The 10,897-nt window shown below is 42.9% G+C and overlaps 1 protein-coding gene across 1 annotated transcript in view; it reads right to left on the bottom strand.

Moving 5' to 3' along the window:
- The window catches only part of PTGFRN (prostaglandin F2 receptor inhibitor), a gene marked incomplete at its 5' end in the record, with an annotated part of 61,064 nt that overhangs the window by 26,908 nt on the left and 23,259 nt on the right, over window positions 1–10,897 (bottom strand). The window contains one exon of the mRNA XM_007948667.2: window positions 4,495–4,920. Coding sequence (XP_007946858.2) covers window positions 4,495–4,920 — 426 coding nt within the window. The remainder of the gene's footprint in view (window positions 1–4,494; window positions 4,921–10,897) is intronic.

A 10,897-nucleotide genomic window follows, 5' to 3' on the forward strand; every position in this document is an offset into this window, starting at 1 on the left:
AAAGAAAATGAAGTAGGCAAGGAACAGAGGAAATATGAATATATGTTTCTGTGTGTGTATGTGTGTGTGAGGGTGTCATCACACTTTTAGATAAGGTGGCCAGGAACAGCCTCTTCTCACCCACACAACATCTGAATAAAGACTTGACAAAACTGAGGGAGTAAGTCTTGTTTCTATCTGGAGAAAGAGCATTCTAGGCAGCGAACAGCAAGTAGAAAGCTGTAAAGCTGGTGCATGCTTGGTGTATTTGAGGAAACATGGAAAGTGGAGGAGTGGCTTAAGTGGGATGGATGCTAAGGAGAGTTTTATACATGATGCCTAAAAGGCACTGAGGGTCGGTTGGTGTAGGGCATCTTAGACCAGCGAAAAGACTGGTTTTGTTCTGAGTAAGACGGTCAGCCATCTTACTTACCAAGCGTTCAGGGAGCCTTTGATGGCCTGGAGCAGAGAAGTTTCTTGATCTGACTTACAGGATTGCTCTAGCTACTGTATGCAAGGGCAAAAGCAGGGTGACTAGTGATCTAATCTGGGTTAGGAAGACGGTGGGGGCTTGAACACTAAAGTGTGACAAGCGGTTAGATTCCAAATAAATTTTGGAGAATGAAGAGTCAAGGATGATTTTAAGGATTTTGGTCTGACCAACTATGGAGCCATGAATTGTGCTAGAGAAGGCTGAGAAAAATGAAGTCTAGCAGAAACAACCAGAAGCTCCATTTTAAACAGAAGTTTCATGATGCCCATTAGATAAGTAGAAGTGCCAAGAAAGCAACAGAACATTGAGTGTGGAGTTCAGGAAAGAGCTTTGGGCTGGAAATGTAAATTTAGGAGTCTCTGATGTATAAACAGGAGTCCCTGGATGGTGCAAACAGTTTAGCATTCAGCTACTAACAAAAAGGTTGGAGATCTGAATCCACCAAGAAATACCTCAGAAGAAAGGCTTAGAGATCTATTTCCAAAAAATCAGCTAGTGAACACCCTGTGTAGCACAATTCTACTGTGGCACTCATGGGGTTACCATGAGTCAGAATCAACTTTGATGGCAACTGGGACTGGTGTATATACGATATTTAAATTCATGAGATTAGAAGACATCCAAAAGGAGTCCAAAGACTGAGTCTTCAGGCAATTTAATGTTTGAGGATCAGGAAAATAAAGAGGACCCAGAAATGGAGGTTGAGAAGAAACAGATAGTAAGTCTGGAGGAACATCTGGAAGAGGGTGATGTCCCAAACACCAAGGTAGCCAATGGGCAAATATACTTCGAGGAGGAAGGAACAATCACCTGTGCTAAATCCTGCTGAGCCAAATAAGATAACTGACAAATGTGTCAGTCAGTGGCAATCTTAACAGGACCAGTGGGGGCAAATGCCTGATTAGAGGAGGTATCAGAGAGAATAGGAAGAAAGAAACTGGAGACATCAAGCACAGATAAATCACGCATTTTGGCTATAAAAGGAAGGAAAGGGTAATGGGTAGCACGACAAATGTGGAAAATAGACAGATGGAGTTAGATCAAAATTGGTTAGGTTTTTTTTTTTTTAAAAAAAAAAAAGATAGGAGATCTAAAAACATGTTTTCATGTCAATGGTGAAGATCCAGGAGAGAGAAAAGTTGATGATGTAAGAGACAGGACAGAACTGCTGGAACCATGTTTCTGAGCAATGGGAGGCCTGGCTTTCGCTAGGAGATAAGGCTGAGTAATGTGGGTCCCATGGCTGGGGTAGAATGTGAATTCTCTTCTGATTATTTGTTTTCTCAGAAAAATCGGAAGCAGGATCAATAATTGAGAGTGAGCCTGGGTAAAGAGATGTTTGAGATTGGCAGAGAGAAAAGGTATGAAATCCTCATTTGGGAAAATGGGGAAGTAAATAGATTAAGGAAATGCAGCGTGATTCCCAGGCAGTGTTGAGGGCCCACTTGATTGAGGTAATGATCATGGATCTAAAGCGAGATCAGGTCAACATGTTTGAACATTTTCCTCTAACCACATTTAGCTCTGCAGATGCCGGGAGGAAGGCAGCAGAGTTGGATGGATCTGAAATGGTTACAGCTTAGCCAGTCAGTACAGTATACAAAGGATGGACAAGGAAGTTAAGGGTGTGAGTGAAACAGTGATTATGGTTGACTTAGGATTTAGGCCAGATGACAGTAGAATGGCCACATCAGTATCCCTGTTCCTCTCTGGGCATATATGAAAATCAAAAAACCAAAACCAAACGCACTGCCATCAAGTCAGATCCGACTCACAGCGATCCCTCCTTGGGCTTCCAAAGCAGTATTACTACAGAAGTAGATTGCCCAACCTTCCTTCCAAGGAGTGGCTGGTGGGTTTGAACTACCAGCCTTCTGGTTAGCAGTCAAATGCCTCAGGCACTATGCCACCAGAGCTCCCATGAAAATCAAAGGGGTGTTATTAATAATTATACCAGGACAACTGGTATAAATTGGACTACTCTGGGCAAATGGTCACCATGGGTAAATGAGAAGATACAATGGGAGTAAAGGACAGGGTAAGGTGGTGGGATTAATGGATTGTCGGTCCTGGTAGGGTTGAAGAGTTACTGGAAGTACTAGAGGGAATGATCTTGAAAGACAAAAGGTATACTTAGAGAAGAAAACTAGTCACACTTGATGACCTTGACTCATGGCAGCCCCATCTGTGTCACAGCAGAACTGTGCTCCACAGGGTTTTTGTTGGCCGATTTTTAGATGCAGAACACCAGGCCTTTTTTCTGAGGCACCTCTGGAAGGACTTGAACCCCCAAACTTTCAGTTAGCAGCTGAGGGTGTTAACGGTTTGCACCACCCAGAGACTCTATATTTAGAGAACAGGAAGCTTTAAATTGAGATCATGCTGGGGTTTCAGTTCTAAGAAGTGAGAGGGTCTAACGTAAGTGTGGGTGTGAATGACCAAAACAGGACAGAGGGCATAATGACTGGAGCAACGATGGCAAGCGAATGAGTGGAAAGATTATCTACATTAGGGCTCTCAACCTTGACTGCACATCAGAATCACCTTGGGAGTGTTTAAAAATTCCACTGCCCTCACCGCATAGACCTCAGACCAATTAAAACAGAATCTCTGAGTAGAACCCAAGCATTAGAATTTTTTAAAGCTCCTTGGGTGATCCCAATATGCAGCCAAGGTGAGAACTAGTATTGTACATGGATTTTCACGTTAACAAGATAATAGTATTGGAGAGAGTGGCCATGAAACACAGCTGAAGTCTTCAAAGAATCAAGGGGAGAAATGAGGAGCTGACAGGCAATGGTGAGGAGAGGAAGCAGTATGGTCTGATGACATGAGACTCAAAGCTGGGCATTTTTAGGGAGAGGGAATATGGTCTGAAAGCTGCAATGAGGAGCAAGAAAGGCACCTGACCCATCTCCCAGCCAGCTGTTGTTACGTCGATTCCAATCATGGGGACCCCCTGTGTGTCAGAGTGGAATTGCCCCACAGGGTTTTCAATGGCAGATTTTTCAGAAGTAGATCACCAGGCCTTTCTTTCGAGGAGCCTCTGGGTAGACTCAATCAAACCTTCAACCTTTTGATCAGCAGCTGAGCTTAACTGTTTGCACCATCCAGGGATGAGGAGTTTGAAAAGAAAAATGCCTCCATTTAGGAGGGCTCTAGGGAAAACAATGCCCTCAGAGGGGAGTGAAGTTGGTAATGTTTAATGAAAGAAAGAGAAAGAACATTCGGAAATGAGGTTCTGGAAACAGGAGATTTTGCTGATGACAGAGTCCAAGAGGGTCCTGTTTGGAGCTTGGGGATGTTAGAAAGGGTAGAAATGAGTCAAAAGAGGCATACAGAGGGCCATATGATAGGGAATGTTTAGGGGATGAAGGAAGACCTAGGCAGTCTGGGCTTACTGTGGTGATGGACAAGAACAAGATAAAAGACTTGATGAGGTAGCCTGATATCCAAAGGCAGACAGTGCTCTGAGCGTTTAAGAATAGATGCATCAAACATATTGTTTACCACCACTGAAGTTCTTGTCACATCACCCTAAAAATGAATCTCTCCAAATGGATGCTCAGTCCCTCAGGGGCAGGAGTCCTACTGCTATGTGACACCTCAAAAGTATCTACATCCCAGTGGGAACTTATGAACACAGGTATACCAAAGGTCTGTGCAGGCTTTACCAAAGGCACCCAGCAAGGCCATAAAGTATCAATGGCTTGCTCTGTGCAGACCCTTAGAATGCCAACAACACAACCCTCTGCCACCAATCAAGTCCTAGCTCTCTCACTAGAATGCACGAAACACACACTTAGCCTTTTCCAGCATCATCATTTTGAAGAGACTCTTACTACAGATAAAAGCAATAGTTATACCTGCTTTTGAGAATGCATTTCTTGGACTCCTAGGTGAATGCGGTAACCTGCATCTGAAAATATATGATGGGGTGACTTAAACAAAAAAAAAAAAAAAAGAGAGACAGAGACAGAGACAGAGAGCACGAGAGGGAAGTAAACGAATGGAACGCCTACCTTCTGATGCCCAGAAAATGGTGACAGGTTTGGAGAGAACATCCTTGCTTTTTACCCAGCTATTATTCCGCTGTTTGGTCCAGGCAGACACAACACAGTAATAATTGCCTCTGTCTTCCTCTGTAGTCCTTTGGATTCGGAAACTGAATGTGTCCATATGTTCCTTAGAAAAAATAAGCTCTCCATTCTGGGCCCGTTGCTTGCTCCTCTCTCCGTACTTTAGTGTCCAGTCCCCATTCATGACTGCGAGCAGCTCACTCGTGACCACATCATCGTTGCGCCGGTTCATCCTGTAGTACCACGAGACTGTGAAACGGACATTCGCCTCTGAGCGCTTCATGTCCACTATCCGGCATTCCAGCTCTGTGGGGTCGTCTGAAAACTCGGGCACCTTAGAAGCATTCAGATACACCTGATAGTCTGGTTCTGAACGAGGGAGAGAGGAGAGAAGAAAAAAGTTAGAGCAACAAGTTAGCAGCAACAAAAGGAAAGAGGGAAGTATTACTCTTTCTGACAATTAAATAAAGTCTTTGCATTGGATGGGAAGGTTCCTGTAAGAGTCTGTTTTTTGAAAAACTTGTAAAACTCTATCTCCCTAAGTTTCCCCTGACCCTGAGAAAACCTTCCAAGACCAAAAGTCAAGTCTACCCCCAGTCAGAAGTCTCAGGGTCTTGATCTTCCCTAGAGATGGGGAAAAAGATTTCTTAAGAAGCTCAGGGTCCATGTTGTAACAAGATTGCCCTTGGAATGCCAAGCCATGTTCACAGGCCTCCACAGCCCCACTGGGGCAGCACTAGGTCGTACAAACAGCTAACACACTTGGCAGCTAACCAAAAGGTTGGAGGGTTGAGAGGTCCTCAGACATACCTCAGAAGAAAGACCTGGTGATCAACTTCTGAAAAATCACCCATTGAAAACCCTATGGAGAACAGTTCTACTTCGAAATACTTAGAGTCACCAGGAGTCAGTGTTGACTCATTGGCAACTGGTTTTGGTTTAGAGCCCATTCTAGAACTTGAGCCAATCATTCCTACCAAGGCCTGGGTTTCTGTTATCCTTGGCCATGCCCAAAATGCAAAGTCCTTAGGCCATCATTTTCCCTTGCATATTCTTGTCCTCAATTTACTGCTCTCTCTTTTCCACTGTGCTTTCCAAATCTGTGTTCAGTGATCAACAAATAATCCCCATCATCAAACTCCCCATATAGCACTATTTACCACCACATGCAACTTATCCATTCAAGTCTGCTACCTCGACACCTCTCACTGTGAATCTGGCTCTAGTAAAGCCTGCTCACTCAGAGGCACCCCACTTTCTTGCCTGGCACAAAGTCTGACAAAAAAAAAAAAAAAAAAGGACGGAAAGCTAGTGCTCTCCTAGTATCCCCTCTGTCACTGTTATACTCCTGTTATTTTCCACTTGTATAAAAACACTTCCTTTCTCTGAGGTTTAATACATTTCTACAGTTCCACATTTCTGTCTTCATTGACTTCTTGGCCTTCCTCCACATTCACCAAGGAACTGGTGTTAGAATCCTTTTGTGGCCTCATTTCCTGTATTCCTACCCTCTGCACGCACTATATCTAATTACCTGCATTCTCCAGGCACCGGAGTCACGCACTGCTGTGATCACCTGCTTGGAGTGGCCTTCCTCTTCTTGACTGACTTGCAAACTCTTACCAATTCCTTATTATCACCTCCAAGCAGCCTTCCAGGATTCTCAGAGTGACACTCTTTCTCTATGCTCCCATAAAGCCATGTATGTATTCTTATATAGCAGCTATCCCACTACGTTATTACTCTGTTTGAGGGTCTTATTCTTGCTCCAACTACATTGCCTTGTATGTAGTAGGCACTCAATAAATATGTGCTGCATTATGCAAACAAAAGGTTTTTAGAAAAGGCTACATTTTGCTCCTGTAGAAAATTTTGTCTTCTAGGAGAAAAATAACTACTTAAACTGGACTTTGCATTTGCCAGCACTATCTTTATACCTATCTCCTTGATCAAACAGTTGAGTCTTATTTAACATTGCTTTTATTTATGACTCCTACAGGTTATAAACTGCTGAGGTCAAGGAACTGTTCTTTTGTGATTTATACTTCTAATGAAATTTATAACATCATGACTTCTCCAAGAATGATTCAGTGGGCCAGGAAATGGAAAGAACTCAAAATCCTTATTCCCTTAAATGTCATCTTCACAAGCATTTAATTGCCAGTGAAGTCGGACTCTTTGTTGTGTAAAGTTAAACCAATGTGGCCCTCACCTGCCCCATGGAGCACACACTGCTATAAAGTGGACTCTTTAGAGAAATACCACTGACTGGTGGAAGATCAGAGCTGGGAAGGATCCAAAAGATCACCCAGGCTTCTCGTCTTCCAGACAGTGTGCAAAGGTCACACAGTTGGGAGATTCCCACCTTCCGGGCCAGAGTGTCCCCACACTGCCTCTCTAGCAATAACTAAATGTGGAGCAGATTCAACCAAAATGCACATATACCACAATATGCTTAAGAAAAAGAATTCATAAATTACCGCACACCCATAGACTTTGGGTGTAACAAACTGGGTACAGATAAGGACAACAAAGTTCACTTAATGTGAGAAGGACAGCTTTGAACTGGCTGTGCTTACAGCAAGATGACACCCCTCCCAGTCGTGTCAAGACTTAACCTGGATCACTGCAAAATTGACAGTCTGCAAGTGGCAGCAGCGGAGAGCCCACTACTCCATTTCGAGCACATTGAGTAGGACCCATAACATGTGTTACGGCATTAACCTGAACAACAAACTATGAGGCAGGAAAAAGCAGTGAAGAATTAGGACTCTGGGACCAGACTGTCTCTGTTTGAATTCTGGCTCTGCCATTTGCTTGCTGTCTAACTGTGGGAAGATTATTTAACCTCTCTGGTGCCTCATCTGTGAAAATGGGTATAATCATACTAAACACTTCATAATGTTACCGTGAGTTATGTATGTATAAAAATGTTTAGACTGGTGCCTGCAGGACTGAGGTACACACACACATATGTGTAATTGTGTGGGTGTGTATGTATATATATTTGTGAAAAATTATTCACAATTCCATCTGATATCAGAGGAGACAGATTTCGAGAGGTTAATAACTTGCCCATACAGCTCAAAAGCGGCAGGCTGGAACTCAGAGCTGTATCCTTTTTCACTACCTTTCAATGTATATCCTCATCTCTCAAATGAAACAAACTTAACCGTCTTCTAACCGCTCTTTTCTAAATAATGTCCTGACAGAAAGGTTGGCAGTTTGAACTCACCCAGCGGCTCCATAGGAGAAAGACCCGGCAATCTGTTCCTGTAAAGATTACAGCCTAGAAAACCCTATGGGGCTGTTCTACTCCATAACACATGGGGTTGCTACGAGTCACAGTCAACTTGATGACACCTAACAACATTGATGGAAAACTAAATGCCATGGCTAAGTTACTGCCACCGGGAATCTGATCCAGGAAGACAGCTCCCCTAACTGCCCACCTTGCCAACCTGACTGACCATGTAACTTCAAACACTATGAAGCTTACTGTGGGGATTTCCCTTCTGTCTCCTGAACCATGACTGACTATTATTAACCTTTCATTCTTTCATGGCTTAACCTCCACCCTATGAACATATTCTTCCAAAGTGGCACCTCTCCAAAGGCTGTTTAAATTGTCATGAAAAATGTTAGAGATGCAGTGACTTGCCTGACCTATTTGGTCCAAACATGGAACATATACATGGAAAAGGTGGTCAAAACTAGCCAGACACCAACTGCCCGAGCAGCCCCCTCTGCTCTGCTCCCTCTACCTTCCTCCTGGCCAAACCCCACTTACCAGGGTATCACATTCCAGCTGTTCCCCTGCCCTGGCCCCAAGCGCTTCCTTAGCTTCTAGACTCAAACACTGACAGAAGGCTATGTTGCATGCATCTCTACCTGGTGTCTCTATGGCATCTTAACCTAATTTACCCCACTCACCCTCCTCTCTACACACAGCTATAAACCTTACTCCAGCTGCTCTTCCTAACTTTCCAGTTACTGTTCCTGTTACCACACTTCTACCATTCAGTCTCTCAGTCACCTCAGCTTGAAATATGTGCTATCTCCAACTCTCCCTCTTCCCTCCTTCCTCTCCACTCTGTCCTGGAGGTGGCTCTGATGCATGGTGACCCAATGCGTGTCAGAGTGCAACTGTGCTCCATAGGGTTTTGAGTGGCTGATTTTTCAGATGTAGATCACCAGGCCTTTCTTCCAAGGTAGCTCTGAGTGGGTTCAAACCTCCAACCTTTCAGTGAGCAGCTGAGCATGTTAACTGTCTGCACCACTCAGGGACTCCTCTGCACTCTGAGGGTTCCTATGTCTTACACATGCTCCCTCTTTCGTGTCTCTTCCATTTCTCCCACTGTATCCAGGCCTGGCACTCAGCAGGTTCTCCATAAATATCTGTGCTTGAATAAATGTGAAAGTCTCATGAACACTACCATCATCCTGGCCCTCAATGCCTCTAGGCAACACTATTATAATAACCTCCAACACAACTCCAGGATGATACAACTACCTACCAGGGAAACTCTCCCACCTACTGCTTTCTCTCTCACCTACTGACTTAAGAACACACTCTTCCACCTGGCCCCTCCACAGTGTGAGCCCACCCATTTGTTTAGGCCTGCCACCCACTGCCTTCCTATACATATTCCATACTTTATTCAGATACCTCTGACTATCCCCTAAACATCCATATGCTTCCAATGTATCTGTTTTTCTTCCCAGTATTCTCCTTGCCTTAGCACCTGGAACACCTGCTTGGTGAACTGCTGAATAAATGGCTGAATGGATTCTTCCATTCTACTGAACTCCCACCTCAAATATAGAGAAATGAGAATACAAGGGATGTGTGGCACGTGTGCATCTATGTTACCGGATTCCAGCTTAGCAAAAGGGAAACATCCCTTCATTGACCTAACTAGTGTCCTCATTCTCCCTTAAAACTAAACTTTAGGCCCCAGAAGAGGAAGCCTCAGCCTAAATGCACAGACAGACAAAAACAAGTGGCTTCTTGGCTTATGGGTTATAAGACGCAGGTTCTAGTGATTTAAAAGGTGTTCAAAGGACATTTGAATTTTCTACCAGCCTTATGGGTTTACTTTAGACCAGAACTCCTAAGAAGATATCATTCTACTACATCAGAGTTGTGGAAGGATGGTGGGTTCTTATTTTCTCTTTGCTTTTGGTGCATGTGTAGAAATTTTCCTTTAATACAATTTTACAATAATTTTTTTAAAAAATTACAGAGATGGTGTCTATTCCTTAACTATCTGCACATACCTCTCCACGTAGCCTCTCCTACATAACAGATCATCCATCCTTTGAACTCACCCAGCATGCCACACCTCTAGTTCTTATTCAACAAACGTTCACAGAGCCCTTACCACCTGCCAGGTTCCCTGCTCTCTAAGGTTTTATCTGAATGTTGGTTCCATACAAATATGTTTTATAGCCCTTTCCATATAAGACTCTTCCCAAAGTCAGGGACTGACTACCTTCCTTATTCATTTGTGTGTGCTATGCATGCAGTGCCTTATACATAAAAGATATTAACATACTTGCTGAATTGAACTAAATTTAATATTTTGCATAAAAATGCTCATTTTTGGCATAAGCATCCTACTACAGATTACCACTGTATTCTGCTTGATCTCATCAAGAAATCAGCCAAGAATGCAATGATGGATAAGTTGAAAAAAATAAAAATAAAAAGAAAGATCCTTGTCAACATGATGTCTGGGACGTGTTTTAAAATATTCCAGAAAGGAAAAAAACAGAAGTGAAAAAAAAAAAAAGTGTGAGTATATGTGCATGTATGTGTATACAGGAGAAGGAAAAGAGATGAAACATGAATTATAAAATATCAATTACTGTTGAAGCTGGGCACTTTCTACTGTTGTTTATGTTTGAAAATTTATATTCCAAAAAGTTAAAAAAAAAAAAAATGCAAACAAACAACTCATACCTGTGTACATAGTGAGGCCAGTATAAGCATAGCATTGTTGGCATCCTTGATAAACAAGTATCCACTCCTCCATCTGGCGCCAGGAGTGGTGATGGGATGGTGCACACCATCTCCTGAACTACAGACGCTACTAAGGTGACCCTTCTTAACAGAATACTTTGTTCTTTGAATATGGGTTGTTCAACTCCTATGTTACAACTTTCAAAACAATGAAATGCTTTCAGAATCATTTACTAATTTATAAACACAAATATGTGTGCCTACTATGCGAACTTGAAGTTTTCACACAGACTACCTCATTTCACTCTCACAGCAATTCTATAAAGAAGATATATTGCTGTTATGAGTTACTGTGGAATTGACTCTAACTAACGGAGACTT

Source organism: Orycteropus afer, unplaced genomic scaffold (assembly GCF_000298275.1).
Source record: "Orycteropus afer afer isolate SDZICR_OR568_19922 unplaced genomic scaffold, OryAfe1.0 scaffold00010, whole genome shotgun sequence".
Taxonomy (NCBI): domain Eukaryota; kingdom Metazoa; phylum Chordata; class Mammalia; order Tubulidentata; family Orycteropodidae; genus Orycteropus; species Orycteropus afer.